Below are 19801 nucleotides of genomic sequence, written 5' to 3'. Positions count from 1 at the left end.
TGAGAAGTTAGTTTGAATTAATACCAACTTAGTTTTGGGGAGCCTGGGTGGTTCAGTCAGTTAAGCGTCTCTTGGTTTCGGCTCAGGTTATGATCTCACTGTCTGAGAGATCGAGCCCAGTGTTGACAGCTTGGAACCTGCTTGGGATCCTCTGTCTCCCGCTCTCTCTGCCCCTTCCCCACTTGCACTCTTTCCCTCAAAATAAACATTTTTTTAAATACTTAGTTTTAATAGCACACAAAAACTTTGCTCCTGTGTAGCTGTTTCCCCCACTTTGTATTGTTGTTGCCACAAATTACATCTATACGTTGTGTGCCTATCAACATAAATGTATAATTACTCTTTTATATAGTTGTCTTTTCAAGCACACGAAACAAGAGGAGTTATAAAACTAAAAATACATCAGTGCTTTTATAATTTACCTATGTAGTTACCTTATTGGTGTCTTTTATTTCTTCATAGGGAGTCAAGTTACTGTCCTACGCCCTTTCATTTCAACCTGAAGGACTCCAGTTAGCATTTCTTGAATCACGTGTGCCAGCAACAAGCTCCCTCAGCTTTTATCTGGGAATGTCTTAATTTCTCCTACATTTTTGAAGGATAATTGTGCCAGGTCCAGAATTCTTGACTGGCAGTTCTTCTCTTCTAGGACTTTGACTATGTCTTCCCACTGTACTCTGACATCCGTGGTTTCTGATGAAAAATTAGCTATTGATCTTATTGAGGATGCCTGGTACTTGACAAGTCCTTATTCTCTTGAATTGGGATTTATAGGTCAAGTCTTTGGTCAAATATGGTATGATTTTGGCCATTATTTCTTTAATTTCTCAGCTCCTCTTTCTCCTTTCATTCTGGGACTCTCATTATGCATATGTTGGTACACTTGATGGAGTCCCCACATAACTCTTAGACTATACTTTTAATTTTCTTTCTTTCCACTCTTTCAACTGGGTAATGCAATTGACCTAGCTTCAGATTTATTGATTTTTTTTTCACCTTCCAGAATTTATTTTTCAAATCTATTTGTCTCAGAATTTTTACAAAAGTAATACATGTTTAGTGTTAAAAATTAAGAAAACACAGAAAATTGTAAAGAAGAAAATAACAAATAATCCTCACCATCATGTAGAAAAAATAACTGATAACGTTGTGTTTCATATGCTGCTTTTCCCCCACATAACCCATGGTATTTTCCCACACGAATTAAATATTCTTTGAAAATGTAATTTTTAAAATAGAACTACCGTATGATCCAGTAATCACACTATTGGGTATTTATCGAAAGAATATGAAAACACTTAATTTGAAAGGATATATATACACCTTTATGCTTATTGCAGCATTATTTACAACAGCCTAATGATGGAAGTAGCATGTGTCCATCAAGAGATGAATAAATAAAGGTGTGTGTGTGTGTGTATAATGGAATAATACTCAGCCGTAAAAAAATGAAATCTTGCCATTTGCAACAACATGGATGGAGCTACAGCGTATAATGCTAAGTGAAATAAATCAGAGAAAGACAAATACCATATGATTTCACTCATTTGGAATTTAAGAAACAAAACAGATGAGCAAAGGGAAAACCAAAGAACAGATGGTTGCTGGGGCAGGGGCGAAGGGATGGGTGAAATAGCTGAAGGAGATTACACTCCTTGATGAGCACAGAGTAATATATGGAATTATTGAATCTGTATTGTGTACTTGAAAGTAATTTAACAATTATGTATGTCAACTATACTAGAAGTAAAATAAAAATGCATAAATAAAATATGTGTTGGCTTAAAGATTAAAAAAATAATAAAGTTAATTTCATTTCAATATTTGACTGGACATTAGTCTTGGCTTCTAAACTGCCCTCCTTGTCCTCTTGAGTTTTCCATAACTGCCCTTCTATGTCTGCTTGGCCGGTACCTCCTCCTGTGCTCAGCCTCTGTCACCTGCTGTAGTTACCATTTTTTGTGGTGAGAACATTTAATATTTACTCTTAGCAACTGACAAGTATATTGTCAACTATATCGACAAGTATATTGTCGGTATTGTTAACTATAGTTACCATGCTGTACATTAGATCCCCAGATCATCTTATCATATATAACTGGAAGTTTATACTCTTTGACCAACATCTTCCCATTTGCCCCAGGCCCCAGCCCCTGGCAACTACCATTCTGTTTCTAGGAGTTCAGCTTTTTTAGATTCCACATATAAGTGATAGGATACAGTAATTATCTTTCTCTGTCTTATTTCAATTACTAAAATACCCTCAAGGTCCATCCATGTTGTCAAAAAGGCAGGATTTCCTTCTTTCTCCTGGCTGAATATTAGTCCTGTGTGTGTCTGTGTGTGTGTGACATTTTTATCCATTCATCCATAGATGAACACTTAGTTTGTCACCATAGGTTGGCTGGTGTGAATGTTGCAGTTAATATGAGAGGGAAGATACCTCTTTGATGTCCTAATACCATCTCTTTTGGATATATGCCCAGAATTGGGATTGCTGGATCATATAGTAGTTCTATCTTTAATTTTTTGAGGATAGCATTTCGCTAGAAACTGTACCAACAGTGCATGAGGGTCTCCTTTTCTCCAAATCTTAGCCAATACTTATTTCTTAACTGTATTTTGATTCTAACAGGCATGAAGCAGTATTTCATTATGGTTGTGATTTGCATTTCCCTGATGATTAGCAGTATTGAGCACCATTTCAAATACCTGTTGGCCATTTGTATGTCTTCTTTGGGAAAATGTCTATTTAACTCCTGTGCCCATTTTAAAATCTTTTTTATGTGTGTTACTGAGTTGTATGAATTATTTTAGTGTTGTGTCACTTCATTTTGCTTTTGTTGCTTATGCTTTTTGGTATCCTATCCAAAAAAACTAATAATTATTACCAAGACCAGTGTCAAGGAGCTTTTCCTCTATGTTTTCTTTTTTTTTCCTAATTTTTTTTTTTACATTTTGTTTATTTTTGATATACAGAGAGAGAGACAGAGCACAAGTGGGGGAGAGGCAGAGAGAGAGAGGGAGACACAGAATCTGAACCAGGCTCCAGGCTCTGAGCTGTCCACACAGAGCCCGATGTGGGGCTCAAACTCCCAAACGGTGAGATCATGACCTGAGCCGACGTCAGATGCCTAACTGACTGAGCCACCCAGGCGCCCCTCCTGTGTGTTTTCTTTTAGGAGTTTCATGGTTTCAGGTCTCATGTTGAAGTCTTTAATCCATTTCAAGTTCATTTTTTTGGGTGGTATAAGAAAGGAATCTATTTTCTTTTTTCTGCATTTTGTTACCCAGTTTTCCCAGCACCACTTATCAAAGAGTCTATTTTTTCCCCATTGATTATTCTTGGCTCCCTTTCAAATATTAGTTGACCATATATGTGAGGGTTTATTTCTGGGCTCTTGATTCTGTTTTGTTGGTGTATTTGTCTGTGTTTATGTCAATATCATCCTGGGTCTTCTTTATTGCTATAGCTTTGTAATAATGTTTGAAATCAGGAAGTGTGATACCTCTAGCTTTACAGTTCTTTCTTCTGATTGCTTTAGCTATTTGGGGTCTTTTGTGGTTCCATATAAATTTGAGGATTTTTTTTTCTATTTCTCTGAAAAATGTCATTGGACTTTTGATAGCAATTACATTGAATCTACAGGTGGCTTTGGATTGTATGGATTTTTTTTTCAATTATTTTTTTAGTGTTTATTTTTGAGACACAGAGCAAGAGACAGAGTGCAAGTGGGGGAGGGGCAGACGGAGGGAGACACAGATTCTGAAGCAAGCTCCAGGCTCTAAGCTATCAGCACAGAGCTTGACATGGGGCTCAAACTCAGGAACCATGAGATCATGACCTGAGCTAAAAAGTCAGACGCTTAACCAACTGAGCCACCCAGGCGCCCTGGATTGTATGGATGTTTTAACAGTGTTCTTGGGATTCATGAACACAGGATATCTTTCTATTTGTGTCTTTAATTTCTTTCGTTAGTGTTTTAGTTTTCAGTGTACAGGTCTTTCATCTTCCTTAAATTTATTTTTTTTAATGTTTATTTTTGAGAGAGAGAGTGAGCGGTGGAGGGGGAGGGCCAGCGAGAGGGGGGCAGAGACACAGAATCCGAAGCCAGCTCCAGACTCCAAGCTAGCTGTCCCCACAGAGCCCAACATGGGGCTGGAACTCACTAACCACAAGATCATGACCTGAGCCGAAGTTGGACACCCAACCAACTGAGCCACAGACGCCCTCATTAAATCTATTTCTAAATATTTTACTGTTTCTGGTGCTGCCTGTTTACTTCTTTTTCATATAGTTCATTAATGTTTAGAAATGTGACTGATTTCTATATGTTTATATTCTGCAGCTTTACTGAATTTATTCTAACAGTTTTTTGGTGGGATTTTTTGGCTTTTTGTATACATAAGATCACATCATTTGCAAATGGAGACCGTTTTATTTCTTGCTTTCCAAATTGGTTGCCTTTTATTTCTTTAATTGCCTAATTGCTCTGCTAGGACTTTTAGTACTGTATTGAATAGGAGTGTTAAGAGTGGGGATCCTTATCGTGTTCAGGATCTTGGAGAGCTTTCATCCTTTTACCATTTGATTTTGACGGTCATGATCTCACCGTTTGTGAGTTTGAGCCCCACATCGGGCTCTGTGTGGACAGCTCAGAGCCTGGAGCCTGGTTCAGATTCTGTATCTCCCTCTCTCTCTCTGCCTCTCCCCCACTTGTGCTCTGTCTCTCTCTCTGTATATCAAAAATAAACAGGTCTCATAGCCTTTATTATGTTGAGCTGTGTTCCTTTTATATCCCTTTTTTTTAGTTTTTATCATGAAAGGGCATTGAATTTTTGTTAAATGTTTTTTTCAGCATCTGTTGACATAATCGTATGATTTTTGTCTTTTATTGTTATTATGGTGTATCATATTTGTTGACTTGTTTTTGTTGAACTACCCTTGCATCCCAAGGATAAATCCTACTTGAAATGGTGTATGATCGTTTTGATGTGCTGTGCAATTTGGTTTGCTAGTATTTTGATGACAGTTTTGTGTCTTTGTCCATCAGAGATGGTGGCCTGTAGTTTTCTTCTAGTGTCCTGTTAGGGTAATTCTGGCCTCTTAAAATGAGTTGGAAGTCTGGCCTCTGCAAATTTTTGGTAAGAATTTGAGAAGAATTGGTATTAATTCTTTTAAATGTTTGATGAATGTATTAGGGAAACCCATCTGATCCTAGGCTTTTCTGTGTTTTGATTACTGATTTAATATTCCTGCTCATTATTAGTCTGCTTAGATTTTCTATTTCTTCATTATTTACTCTTGGTAAGTTCTCTGTTTCTAGGAATTTACCCAGTTCTTAGAGGTTATCCAATTTGGCAATGTGTTCATAGGTAGTCTCTATTTTTATTATGTTTTTAAATATTCCAGTATAGTTAACATACAATGTTCTATTAGTTTAATGTGTACAGTATAGTGATTCAACAATTCTTTACATTCTCCGTGCTCATTATCAGTGTACTCTTCACCCCCACCACCTATTTCACCCATCTCCCCACCCACCTCCCCTCTGGTAACCATCTGTTTGTTCCCTGTAGTGAAGAGTCTGTTTGTTGGTTTTTCTCTCTCTTTGTATTTTTCCTTTTCTTTGTTTTGTTTCTTAAATTCCTATATTAGAGAAATCATAGGTAGTCTCTTAATAATCCTTTCTATCTCTGTGGTATCCATTGTAATGTGTCTTTCATTTCTGATTTTATTTAAATCTTCACTCATTTTCTTAGTCTAGCTAAAGTTTTGTCTATTTTGTTTATCTTCCCCCCACTCCAAAAAACACACCTCTTATTTTTATTGAGCTTTTGTATTGTTGGCTCTTTTTTTGATCATTGTTATTTCCTTCCTTCTACTAACTTTGGGCTTAGTTTGTTCTTTTTCTAGTTATAAAGTTAGGTTGTATTTGAGATCTTTCTTGTTTCTTACTGTAGTCATTTATCCCTGTAAATTTCCTCTTGTAGCTTTTTTTGGTTCATCCCATAAGTTTTGATATGTTGTGTTTGCATTTTATTTTTTGTCTCAAGATATTTTTTAATTTCCCTTTTGATTTCTTTTTTTGACTCCTTGATTTTTCAGGAGTGTATGGTTTAATTTCCACATACTGTGAATTTTTCAGTTTTCCTCCTATTGATTTCTAGTTTCGTACCATTGTGGTTAGGAAAGATACTTGGTATAATTTCAGTCTTCTTAAATTTGCTAAGACTTGTTTCGTGACCTGTCATATAATCTATCTGGGAGAATGTTCTATGTGTGTTTGAGAAAAGTGTATATTCTGCTGCTGTTCAGTGAAATGTTCTGTATAGTCCTGGTAGGTCCATTGATCTAAAAAGTATAGTTCAGTAACTCAAAGGGATACATGCACCCAATGTTCCCCAATGTTTATAGCAGCATTATTTACAATAGCCAGATTATTGGCAACAGTCAAGTGTCCATCAACTGATGAATGAATAAAGATGTACGTGTGTACACACACACACACACACACACACACACACACACACACAGGAATATTACCCAGCCATATAAAAGAGGAAGTCTTGCCATTTGCAACAACATGGATAGAGCTAGAGAGTATTATGCTAAGCGAAATAAGTCAGAGAAAGACAAATACCATATGATTTCACTTATATGTAGAATTTAAGAAACAAACAAGCAAATGGGAAAAATAGGCAAACCAAGAAACAGACTCCTAACTATAGAGAAAAACTCCCAGAAGGGAGGTGAGTCCGGGGTGGGTTAAATAGGTGATATGGATTAAGGAGTGTACTTGTTGTGATGAGCCACCAGGTGTTGTATGGAAGTGTTGAATCACTATATCATACACCTGAAATTAATATCATACTGTATATTTACTTGAGTTTAAATAAAAACAAAAAAATGTACAATTCAAGTCTAACATTTCCTTATATTCTGTCAGGGCGATCTATCCCTCATTGAAAGTAGTGTGTACCATTGTTGAAAGTACCAGTCTACCATTATGTATTGTTATCTGTTTCTCCCTTTAGATGTTAGTATTTGCTTAATATATTTAGGTGTTCGAGTATTGTATGTATATAATTTACAATTGTTATATGCTCTTTGAATTGACCACTTTATAAATAATGACCTTCTTTGTCTCTTGTTACAGGTTTTGAGTAAAAGTCTATTTTGTCTGAAATAAGTATAGCTTACCCATTGGCTCTCCTTTGGTTTCTGTTGCATAGAATATCTTTTTCCATCCCTTCACTTTGAGTCTGCATGTACCCTTAAAGGTGAAGTGAGTCTTTTGGAAGCTGCTGGGTCTTTTTTTTTTTTATCCATCTAAGTATGCCATCTGTGCCTTTTGATTGGAAAATCAGTACACCTACATTTAGAGTAATTATTAATGGGCAAAGGCGATGCCATATTAATGTTTTCAGGCTGTTTTGTATTTTCCTCGTCCTTTCTTCCTCTCTTGCTAACTTCCTTTGTGAATTGGTTTTCCATAATAATATCCTTTGATTCTTTCTGTTGATCTTTTTTGTATCTAACTAGGTTTTTGTTTCTGGCTACAATGAGTCTTATGTAAACATCTTATAGATATAAAAGTGTATTTTAAGCTGATAACAACTTTGTATACAAATATTCCACCCTTTTACTTCCTCCAAATTCATTTTATGTTTTTAATGTTCAGTTTACCTCTTTTTGTAGTGTATATCTTTAACAAATTATTTTAGCTTTTAATATTTTTAATACTTTTATCCTTTAACTTTTATCATCTGTGGATGATTCTTTAAGACCGTGTTCTTCTGGGGCTCCTTAGACTGGCTGCAGCTGGTTCACAGGCTACTGCAGGGTCTATAGCTGAGACCAAGGTCTGTAGGTCTATTACCCAACAGGTGGGTGAGACTCCTCCCCCATCCCTTGGCTTATGGGGCTAGGTTTCCCAACTCCAACAGAGGCACTTATGTCCATGGATGGATGCCAAATTGTTGTTGCATGGTGGCAGTGAGGTCTTATTTGGCCTTATTTGGATGCTGACATCACTGCTCATGTTCATGTTGCTATAACTTTTTTTTCCCCCTTTATGTGTTTCACAGTGTCTCATTTCTTTGCACACCTCATAGTTTTTTTGTTGAATAATGGATATTATTTTTTAATATTTATAATTTTTTATATTTTTAATATATAATTTTTTAATATTTTAATATTAATATTTTAATATTATATTCATATTGTTTAATGTTAATATTTTTAAATTATTTTAATATTTTAAAAATATTTTTAATATTACAATGTGGCTGCTCTGGAAATCAAATTCTCACTCTTTCCTAGGGCTTGTTATGGTTTGTTGTTGTTTAGTTAGACTTTTCTGAAGTGATTTCATAACTGTTTTTGTGTGGTCATTGAAGTCTGTTCTCTTAGTTTAGTGGTCAGCTAGTGGTTTGCCTTAAACTCCTGGAACAAAAAAATACATATTTTTCCCAGTCTTTGTAGTAGGTGGGTTCTCTGTGTACGTTGGTATCTTTAGTGGCAATACTCAATATCTTCAGTACTTAACCAGGATGTTTATAACTCTGCCTTAGCCTTTACTTCTGACTTGCACAGAGCCTGATGCTCATCCAGAGGTGTGGAACTTAGGGCCTTCTCAGGCATTTTCTACGAATGTGCTTAGTTAGCCTCAGGCACACACATGGCCTTCTAGATTCCCAGGAATCTGTGGAACTTTTCCAAGTCCTTATTCTCCAAAGCATCTCATTCCCCAGCCTTTTTCCCCAAGCTTTTCACTTTGTCTGTTGTTTAATCCAATTGTACTGTATGCCTTGTCCCAGGAAGTGAGGACTAATGCATTTGCCTTTGAAGGATTTCAATAAATGCTCACCCCACCCTTGATAGCATCCGAATCAGACTAAAATAAAAATGTTTGATATCAAACACATTGAAAATGCAAGCTAGTTTATTAAGCAAGACTATATGGTCAGTGGTTTGGATTTGAAAGCCAATAATAGTGTACAATTTAGTCATTCTCCCCCAGTACCTTAGGGGCTAGTACTTGATGAGTTTTTAGACTTTGTGGAGGCAGAGTATATTTGGAGTAAGCAACATACAGTCTTCTGCTTTGCAACTTGGCAACCATGTCAAAAAGGAACTGTAGAGGGGCTCCTGGGTGGCTCAGTAGATTGAGTGTTCGACTCTTGATTTCAGCTCAGGTCATGATCTCATGGTTTGCAAGATCGAGTCCCATTCTGGAGCCTCCTTGGGATTCTCTTTCTGCACCACCGCACCCCCGGCTCAAAATAAATAAACTTTAAAAAAAAAGGAGATATAGAGCATGTGATTCCTCAGTCTAGTGAGGGAGGTGAAAATGTATTTGGAAAGCAGAATACTGAAGGCCTGATGAGATAAGACTTACCTGTCAGCAAGTATGACTGCAAACATGCACAGTTCGATTATTTGCAATAGTTGCTTATGTTCTTCCCAGTCGCATCCTCACAGTGAACAGCTATTTGATCTCATTGGAGAAATTACCTTTAGGCAGATCATCTTGCCTTGAGTCTTTTTTTTAATGTTTATTTATTTTTGAGAGGAAGAGCACAAGCAGGGGAGGGGCAGAGAGAGAAAGGAGAGACACAGAATCTGAAGCAGGCTCCAGGCTCTGAGCTGTCAGCACAGAGCCCGACGCAGGGCTCAAACTCAGAAACTGAGATTAAGACCTGAGCTAAGGTCAGTCAGACCTTAACCTGACTGAGCCACCCAGGCGCCCCTTGCCTTGAGTCTTTAGTCCTTGCTTCTATTTCTTCCTTCTCTTTGTTGGACTTTAACATTGGCTGTCTCCTTGACGCTGTGTTTCAAGCAGCCACATACTTTTTTTAAGTATTTTATATACAAGGCTACCTTAAACACTATTTTAACACTGTCTTTTTCCTTTTTTAAGAGCTGGGGTGGAAAGGAGAATGGCTTTGGACTTGCAGAATGTTGCAGAGACTTGCATATGATGGTAAGTAATTCTTGGATATGGGTATCTTGGCAGAGCTATTATTTTGAGCCTTACTTTACAATGAATATATGGAATATTAAGTTGCCACTTCAGATCAAGATATTTGAGGAACCTGACATCAGTTAAGACAGAACACACCTTATCTAGGTGTTTGGGCCCTCATTGTGTTGGCATTTGGAAGAATTTCAGAAACACAGTGTATGTTCATACCCAGGTCTTAAGTAGAACGCTGCATTTGGTGAATCAGTTTGAAAGTGATGAGAAATCCTAGAAAGTGCATTTGCTTGCATTCTTTCACTGTAACTGTTGGAACTCTGGGCAGTGTGGTGCAGTTTTTAAGAATGGATGCTTGAGGGGCGCCTGGATGGCTCAGTCAGTTAAACATCTGACTTCAGCTCAGGTCATGATATCATGGTTTGGAGTCCGAGCCCCGCATCGGGCTATCTGTTTTCAGCATAGAGCCTGCTTTGGATCCTCTGTCCCTCTTTCTCCGCCCCTCCCGTTTGCTTACTTGTGTGTGCTCACACGCTCTCTTGCTCTCTCACTCTCTCTCAAAATAAAATAAACTTTAAAAAATTTTAAACACACAAAAAAAAGAATGGACACTGGGAACAGTTCTGCCATGAGAGTTATTGGGACCTTTACAATGTTACATGTGCTTTCCAAGTTTACCACTCATGCCCTGTCCTACCTTTTTATCTGTGCTTAGATTACAAGCTTAGGCCATCCTCCTTTCTGCTTTGATATGTTGCTTTGTGATCCCAATTTGGGATCACAATTGGGTGTGTGAAAACAATTCGATGTCAAGAAGCAACTATATTTTTTAGCAGATGTTGCTGCCTTTGTCAGATTGTCGTGTATAGGACAAATAGCTGTGATGAAATGTAGTGATTTTATTTTAGCAAGCCTTTTTCCCCTGGAGGAATGGTTCTTTTTCTGATCAAAGAAAACTACAAATTAGAACAAATTACTTTCCCATCTTAGTTGGTATATTTTCTTTAGTGTGCATTATAGGAATGAATATTGGGTAGTATGGGAAATAAGTGTTACCTAATGAGCAAAGCTACATAAATCTTAAAGAGTATTCAGTTTGGAATTCTAATTCTGAGAAAATAACATTTCATCTTTAAGTTGGTTAATTCTGAGCCTCCATTTGTGTATCAAGCTTGTTCTTTACCCCTTGGGCAAAATAGTATGATATACTCTACTAGGTTTGTATGATGCCTGTTTTGGGCCCAGCCTTTGTTAAGAAATCACACACATCCTTCTATTTATTGATATTTGGTGTATCAGTGAGACTTTGAAAAGTATGATGTATACTTTCAAAGGAATTAACATATATATACATGTTTTTTTTTTTTAATTTTTTTTTTCAACGTTTATTTATTTTTGGGACAGAGAGAGACAGAGCATGAACGGGGGAGGGGCAGAGAGAGAGGGAGTCACAGAGTCGGAAACAGGCTCCAGGCTCTGAGCCATCAGCCCAGAGCCCGACGCGGGGCTCGAACTCACGGACCGCGAGATCGTGACCTGGCTGAAGTCGGATGCTTAACCGACTGCGCCACCCAGGCGCCCCTATATACATGTTTTAAAAACTTCTAAGAATTATTGTATACAATAATTCTCCATTTCCAGAGACAACCACTGCGATTGTTTATTTGTTTTTTTTTTTTAACATTTATTCATGTTTTAAGAGAGCACAAGCAGGGGAGGGGCAGAGAGAGAACAAGACACAGAATCCAAAGCAGGCTCCAGGCTCTGAGCTTTCAGCACAGAGCCTGATGCAGGGTTTGAATTCATGAACTGCAAGATCATGACCTAAGCTAAAGTCAGACACTTAACCAACTGAGCCACCAGGTGTCCCATACTGCTACTGGTTTCTTTTAAGGATTCATTCTAATGTACATTCTGTTGTGGTCTTAATTTTGTTTTTGCTTTTTTAGAGTTAAAGAGGATTTGTTGCCAGGGTCTGGTTCATAGTGACTTGGTATTTACCTGTGCAGAAAGCATTTTGATATCATAGGAAGTGGTGTAGAATGATATGAAAGGGACTATTTGAAGAATTAAGAAGGTACACCAGTGAGGCATAGTTTGAATAAAATATTTCCAGAGGTGATGATGTACACTAAAATTTCCAAGAGAATGTTCTTTTCCCTTCTCGAGCTGGTACCTAGACTCTTATATTTGTTCTCCATCCTTTCTTGGATTCTTATTCATTATTGGTTGGTGGACTTGCCTCTCTTTTCCCTCTTAAGAATAGCTGCAGCCAGAATTGATCTCTTGAAAGAAAGGGCAACTGATAACTTATCCTCTCTTTTCCCTCTTAAGAATAGCTGCAGCCAGAATTGATCTCTTGAAAGAAAGGGCAACTGATAACTTACAAGTAAGAAATATGAAGGCATTTGGAGCCTTGGGCTTCATCCTCCTGATTGTGTGTGTGTGTGTGTGTGCACGCGCGCGCGTGTGTGTGTTTAATGTTTATTTATTTTGAGAGAGAGTGTGCACGTGAGCTGTGGAGGGAAGGAGAGAGAGAATCCCAAGCAGTCTTCTTGCTATTAGCATAGAGCCTGATGTGTGGCTCCATCTCACAAACTGAGATCGTGACTTGCACCGAACTCAAGAGTCATTTAACCAGTTGATCCACCCAGGTGCCCCTGATTCTGTGTCTTATAAGACATCTGAACTCTGCTAAGAAAGGAGTAAAGGCAGTGTAGCTGCTGTGACTATACTGCTTATTCTGCTGCTACGATGATTTGGACAAGTGGTTAGGACTTGGAAGGAAGAGTGGGGGAGAAGATGGTATCTAATTCTTTCATGTGCTTTATACACAGAAATACCCACCCAGTGCAACTACACTACACTTTGAATTCTATGCAGACCCTGGGACCGAGGTCAAAATCGAGAAAAGGGTAAGTCTCATGATAGACTTGTTCTGATAGAGTCTATCATGTACTGTAACTGGGGTTGACTTTTTCTAGGACTCCTCAGTTAAATGAGGGAATGGTTTTGAGCTACATTGCTGCCCTCCCAATTTAAATACATCTACCAGTTTCTCAGGAATAAGTGTTCATTGTATGCCCTGTTCTGGTAGGTTTGGATCTTACTTATGTTGGAGCTGCCGAAAGATAGGACTCCTCTATGGTGTGTTGCCATGACGTGCATTTTTCTTCATTTCAGTTGGGAATTTCAACATGCGGTTTAAGTCTGGATAGTGATCACTCAACTTTCTCTACTTAAGCCAGTTTGCAAGAAGTCTATATATTGCTTACAGGGTACTGCTTCAATTATGTGATCATTCCATATTCTTTGAGGAAATACTAAAATTATTTTTGTTTAGAAGTAGCTTAATGAATAAGATCTTCTTTTTGATCTATAGCATAATGAATAATCCTTATAGATTAATGACTCCTTGAAAACAGTTGTAATGCATATTTGGAGAGTGAAGCCATTTTCATGGATTTTGTCTTTGCTATGAATACATGATCTGTAGGATAAGGAAGAGAAAAAGACAAAAAAATAGACAAATACAGAAAACACTGGTGGTTGCCAGAGTGGAGGTGAGTGGAAGGGTAGGTGAAGTAAATAAAGGAGATAAAGAGTACTGTGATCAGCACTAAGTGATGTGTAGAAATGCTAAATCCTTATACTGTACACTTGAAACACTGTATGTAAATTATACTTCAATTTAAAAGTGACAAACTTTTTTTTAAGGAATGAGGAAGAATATGAAATGTGTCTGTGCATTATATTTTGATACTATTATCTTCAAAGAAGCTTTCTTGAAAATATTCTGTATATAAAATGGATATTTTGGGGCATTCTAAAGTTGCTTTGACTTTAAGAGTATTCAGTTAGGCTTCAGCCTAGGGTGGCATCTTGGTTTTCAGACCACTCTCTTGCAGTCTTATGGCAGGGCAAGCTGAGGTATTACAGTGACTCCTAATAACTCTCCTATCTTAAATTTCAGACGACTAGTAACACACTACATTATATTCACATAGAACAACTTGACAAGGTAAGAGGAATTTTTTACTATTGGCTAGTTTTCTAACATTCAGTTTACTTTTTGTTCCTAACCATTTTTTTTTCTAATGTAGATTTCAGAAAGCCCTTCTGAAATCATGGAATCTCTTACCAAAATGTACAGCATTCCTAAGGATAAACAGGTATGGTAGGTCCTAATAATTATCTAAAGGGTGTGGTTGTTATCCAAATAGATTAATGATGTGTGCTGGGCTGGGAGACAGCATATCAGAAAGGATCATGGGTAAATTAGCCTCAGTGAGCCTTAGTTTCCTCATCTTTTATGAGGCCGACACCTACTAACTTCCTAGGTCCTTATGAGAGTTTGAGTAAAACATAAGCTGCCTTACCCACCATGTGAATCTAATAAGTGTTAGTAGCTTAACACTTTGCATGCCAAAGAAGAAAACATTTAGTTGTGTTATTTTTTTCTGTTCATTGTTATAGTAATAAAATATTTGATTTGATTAATTACAATCTGAACTCTTGCCAAATGTCTTCAGTTTGTTTCCTGTCAGTATAGTGATAGTTCTTGGCTTATGTTAGGATATTAGGAGTCTCTGAGCCTGTGTTTTGTGGCACTCATTTTGTCAGCTAGCCTCAGAGTGGAATTGTTGTTTGACACCTTAACAAACAGCAACAATAAACCATTTAACAAGTATCCCAAGAGGTAAGATTTAACCTTCAGAAAGTATAGTCCCCTTTTTCATTGATTGCTAATTTAGGTCTTGTATCTTTACAGATGCTGTTATTTACACACATACGGCTGGCCCATGGTTTTTCTAATCACAGGAAGCGATTACAAGCTGTTCAAGCCAGGTTGCATGCTATATCTATATTAGGTAAGAGAATAGCACTGTAATTAATAGGCAATTTAGAGATAAATTCCTTTGAGCTTCATCTGTCCTTGATGCTGTGAGGCTTATTGTAGTTACTTTAAGTGGCAAGTTAAATTGTGAAATTGCCAGCATTTCTAATGTTCACCATATTCATCATTCTTCAGCTCCTTAATGTTGTATTAGAAAAAGGATATAATACTTACAGACATATCACATGGGTTTAGTCTTGATTTTTGCCCTTTTCTTGTTTTGATGGGTGTTCAGGTAGCCCTCTCCCCTGGCCCCTAGTCTTCCTCTTGCCATTTCATCTTCCTCTTCTGTCCCTTCAGTGGTATAATTTTAAGTCAGAAGGTATTTGTTAAGAAGTCAATACTGTGCATTTTACTTTTACTGTAGAGTGGTAGAGTGGAAAGGACACTGGTTTTGGAATCAGTCCTGGGCTCTCCTCCAGATTCTGCAAATGATTAGCTTATGGGTTATGCTTTTGGCCTCAGTTTCTTCATTTAATACTGGGACAACACTTCCCTTATAGGCTGATATAAGGATGAAATGAAAACCTATAAAGCACTTAGCATGCCAGACACATAGAAGGTATAAAATGATAGCTGCTGTTAATATTACCAGCCTTAGTATGTTATTGTCTGCTCTTTTAAACTATGAGTTCCTTGAAGTGAAATTCCTGCTTTTCACTTTGTATTCAACACCTAGCATAACTTCTGGCACATTGGTGGGTATGTTTTTGGTAAACTAAATGAATTATGTTCTAATCCCATTAGTTTGCACTTTAGGAGACTATGTCTACTGTTACTTCTGTGAGGGATTCTTTGAAAGTGGATTATAGATATTCTCAGCTTTTATTCCACAGTGACATACAAGTTTCTGACTTAGTCTGTAGTTGTCCAAAATTCTTTTCTTTACAGCCTATAAAGTGTTGCCAGTGAAAAACAGAAGCACATGAAGAGACTAAAATGGAAGTCTATCTCCAGTGTACAATAGTTGTTATATCAAGTAGTGATGTTCTAAAAAACATTAACTCTTCACATTCTTTTCATACTTCCATTTCCCCACAATCCTTGCTCATGACAACCGATGCTAATAATAGGAGAATCTGTCACTTTGGAGGGTATTTAGGGCTTATCACTATATTTGATCAGTCCTCTAGAATTCAGTGATTCTGTCCTCCAGTGCTGGTTGGAAGGGAATCTTTTCCTAGAACCAGTAGGTGCCAAAAGGTTTGTCATTGGGCAGTGGCTTGACCACTGCCTTCTTGCCTAAAGTGTTTATTTCTCCTTTTGCAGTGTATTCCAATGCCTTGCAGGAGTCCGCAAACAGTATCTTGTATAATGGGTTGATAGAGGAGTTGGTAGATGTCCTTCAGATAACAGATAAGCAGCTTATGGTAAGTATTAATATTCTCCTGTGTGTGTCAGGCTTGTGTGTATTTATTTTCCTTTTGGTTTTTCCCAGGGGTTGAGAATGAACCCCAAGAGGGAAGCTTGGCTCTTTTACTTCTTCTTCTTTGGATATTTACCTACAGAGTTAACAAGTGCTGGATTTTCAGTGTTCTCAGCAGACCTCCATCTCCCCTAAACAGTCAACAGTAGAATGAGTTAAATTTTGGAATATTGTGTATTAGCACCTTGGCTCACATCCAATGTTTAACACATCCCATGTTTGCCTTCTACTTTCTTAGGAGATTAAAGCCGCGTCTTTACGAACGTTAACATCAATTGTCCATTTGGAGAGAACTCCCAAACTCAGCAGTATTATTGACTGTACTGGAACTGCCTCTTACCATGGATTTTTGCCTGTACTTGTGCGGAACTGCATCCAGGCCATGATTGGTAAGTTTTGATGATTGTTATTTTAGGCAGCAAGAACTTTACCCTTTTGCTCGTGAGTCTTTGTTTAACATCTTGCCAGCTTAACATCACATTCTCAGCTTGCTCTTTTTCTGTCTCTCCCAACTTCCCTTATAGATCCTTCCATGGATCCATACCCTCACCAGTTTGCCACTGCTCTCTTCTCTTTTTTATACCATCTGGCCAGCTATGATGCAGGTGGTGAAGCCTTGGTCTCCTGTGGAATGATGGAAGCCTTATTGAAGGTGCTCTACTTTTTTTAAAAAATAACATTTGTGGGGAAATGAACTAAGCAAGTATAGAATTACAAGTTTGGAATGGTTCACAGTGAGAGCAAACAGCATAAGAAAGCTTACCCAGAAAACGTTATCCTTAATTTTTCTAGTTTGGCATTCTAGTTATCTGTCTCATTAATAACTTTTAAGAGCAGCCATCTCCATTATTAAGAATTGATCAAAGTCCAGCATGGTGTGATAGTCAGAAGACCCCAGGTACGAGTCAAGACTAGCTACATCTTCTGATGACCTTAGGCTGTCACCCTAAAGAAAATGTATGTAAAGGTACTTTGTAAATTGTGCTATTAAGGTAATAGGCTTTAGTGTGTGCTGGGCACTAGACACCAGCTTTTTTTCTCCCTGAATATTTTATTTAATCCTGAAAGGTAATTTAGGTCCGCATTATCTCTGAAGGATGAGTCCCAGAAGTGATAGACTTGACGAACACCTGTTTTTTTCTCCCACACCTCCCCGAGACCCTAGACTGCATGTTTCTAAAAGTATATTCACAGTTTTGTGTTTTTTTCAGTTGATTAGCTTTGCCTCCTTTTCTCCTCGATAGGTCATAAAGTTTCTTGGCGATGAACAGGATCAGATAACGTTTGTCACCAGAGCTGTCAGAGTGGTTGACCTCATCACCAACCTGGACATGGCAGCTTTTCAATCCCATAGTGGACTTTCTATCTTCATTTATAGACTTGAGGTATTATTATATAAGGAGCACTTAACATAGACCCTACCCAATAAGATTTGAGCCTAGGAAGTATCCAAATAACCCCCAAAGAGCCATCTTAGCCCTTTTCTGTTTTTAGAAACCAATTTTGTAATCTGCCTTTGACATTCTTTCATTATAATTATTTTTAATCTCTGATATATATGTAGGATTTTCTTACTACTTTTCCCTTGATTGTAGCATGAAGTAGATTTGTGCCGAAAAGAATGTCCATTTGTGATCAAGCCAAAGATCCAGAGACCTAGTACTACACAAGAAGGAGAAGAAATGGAAACAGATATGGATGGTAATCAACACTTATTAAGTCAGTATATTTGTGCTTGGCATTTTCCTATCATCCAACCCTAATTTTCATTCTGCCTTCTTATAAATTCTAAAGTGCACAACTGATTTGATTATGTATTTGTATAAATACAAAACAGTATTTTTCTATATAAGTGATTTGTATGTTGTTTTTCATGAGGATAATTGTAAATGGGGGAGGCACAAGTTGTTGGGAATAGAGATGGAAGGTGAAGCAGATGGTAGAGCGGCAGTAGAGCCCCTCTGTTTTATTTCAAGACTTTAATAGGTGTCTTCTAAGTATTGATTCATTATCTTCTTATTCCTGCTAAAATGTAAGTTCCATGAGATCAGGGTACTGTTTTGTTTACTGCTCTATTCTTCAGCAGTGCCTGATATATCGTAGGTGTTAAAAATGTGTTTGGGGAAAATAAGGAGAACGTAGACTCTAAAATGGGCTCTTTTGAAACTATCAGGCTATTTTGAGAAGGATGAGGAGAGGTGAAAAATTTGTTGAATAGGGAACATGTTTTAAATCATAAAGTCAAAAAGATAGGTGGCCCAATAGTCTTAATCTTTGGGTTCATCATCATGTGTGTGCTTTTTTTTTTTTAAACCTCCCTACCCTCTCCTTGCATAGTTAATGATAATAGTAATAAAAACAAAGAACTTCTCCAAAACAGCTTTCTTAGAATTTAAATTGTTATCAACCAATCCAGGTGATTCTGATGTGTTTGTAGAGAAAATTTCCTATTCAACAAAAAAAGGGTTACAAAATCATGAGTTGTGCTTCCTTGTATATAAGTAGGCACAAATGGGAATGTTTATGTATAAAAAGATTGGAAGAGGGGCGCCTGGGTGGCTCACTCGGTTAAGCATCCGACTTCGGCTCAGGTCATGATCTCACAGTCCGTGAGTTCGAGCCCCACGTCGGGCTCTGTGCTGACAGCTCGGAGCCTGGAACCTGCTTCAGATTCTGTGTCTCCCTCTCTCTCTGACCCTCCCCCATTCATGCTCTGTCTCTCTCTGTCTCAAAACTAAATAAACGTTAAAAATTAAAAAAAAAAATAAAAAGATTGGAAGAGTATTTAAAAATGTAAACTGATTTATTGCTAGTGGAGCTTTATTATATTGTACAAGTTGTAAGAAGTAATTTTGTATCATGTACTTCATTAAAATTCCAAAAAGCTCTGCCTGCTGTCTGCTACCCACCAGTAGTATATGAAATTCCATGTTTTACTTACCACTCTTTTTCCTCCCACCACATTTGGTGGGTAAGAAATATTGAAAGGGATTTCTTTTGAAGAATTGTTTTTAATTTGCATATCTTAACCCATGACGTTAAATACTTTTCTATTTGTGAAAAGTTTACATTTTTATTTTGGGTCTCAATATTCTAATCTAGTCTCCATTTTTATATCATTCATCTCACCTTAATGGGAAAAAATTTCTCAAACAATCGTTCTTTTGGTGGTGCCTTTATTCTAACTAGTTTCTTTATCATAACTTTTACTCTAGTTGCAGATGTGACTATGGAAAGTAGTCCAGGCTTATCCATCTCTATGGAGCACCGGCTAGATGTTGACTTAAGGGCGTCAAGTTCCAGCAGCAGCACTAGCATCTCCTCTGGCTCTGGACCTGGCCCCCGTCCTGGTGTGTAGACAAGTAGATACATAGTCTTTCACACTGAATTACTAAACTAGTAAAGAAGGTGCTTTGGGAATAGCTTTAGTGGTATATTTTGAGGATTGCTTCTTAGGACTGTGCATGTTACTGTGCCATTCTGGTGTCCATTTTC

At 37.5% G+C, this 19801-nt stretch overlaps 1 protein-coding gene across 9 annotated transcripts in view; it reads left to right on the top strand.

Moving 5' to 3' along the window:
- Positions 1–19801, top strand: part of HUWE1 (HECT, UBA and WWE domain containing E3 ubiquitin protein ligase 1) — a 172760-nt gene that overhangs the window by 58081 nt on the left and 94878 nt on the right. For 8 of the 9 annotated variants that reach the window (XM_047093660.1, XM_047093664.1, XM_047093667.1 and 5 more), the window contains 11 exons: positions 9927–9989; positions 12821–12898; positions 13957–14004; positions 14087–14155; positions 14755–14854; positions 16129–16250; positions 16545–16695; positions 16831–16958; positions 17551–17691; positions 17902–18007; positions 19522–19656. In XM_047093660.1, the coding sequence (XP_046949616.1) occupies positions 9927–9989; positions 12821–12898; positions 13957–14004; positions 14087–14155; positions 14755–14854; positions 16129–16250; positions 16545–16695; positions 16831–16958; positions 17551–17691; positions 17902–18007; positions 19522–19656 (1141 nt within the window). The remainder of the gene's footprint in view (positions 1–9926; positions 9990–12820; positions 12899–13956; positions 14005–14086; positions 14156–14754; positions 14855–16128; positions 16251–16544; positions 16696–16830; positions 16959–17550; positions 17692–17901; positions 18008–19521; positions 19657–19801) is intronic. The other variant, XM_047093663.1, reaches the window with a different exon arrangement.

Source organism: Lynx rufus, unplaced genomic scaffold (genome assembly GCF_022079265.1).
Source record: "Lynx rufus isolate CCGP_SWC_20201006 ecotype Redwood Valley unplaced genomic scaffold, mLynRuf1.p SCAF_35, whole genome shotgun sequence".
Classification (NCBI taxonomy): Eukaryota; Metazoa; Chordata; class Mammalia; order Carnivora; family Felidae; genus Lynx; species Lynx rufus.
Note: the sequence above shows the minus strand (reverse complement) of the source record. Positions and strands in the feature narration are given on the sequence as shown.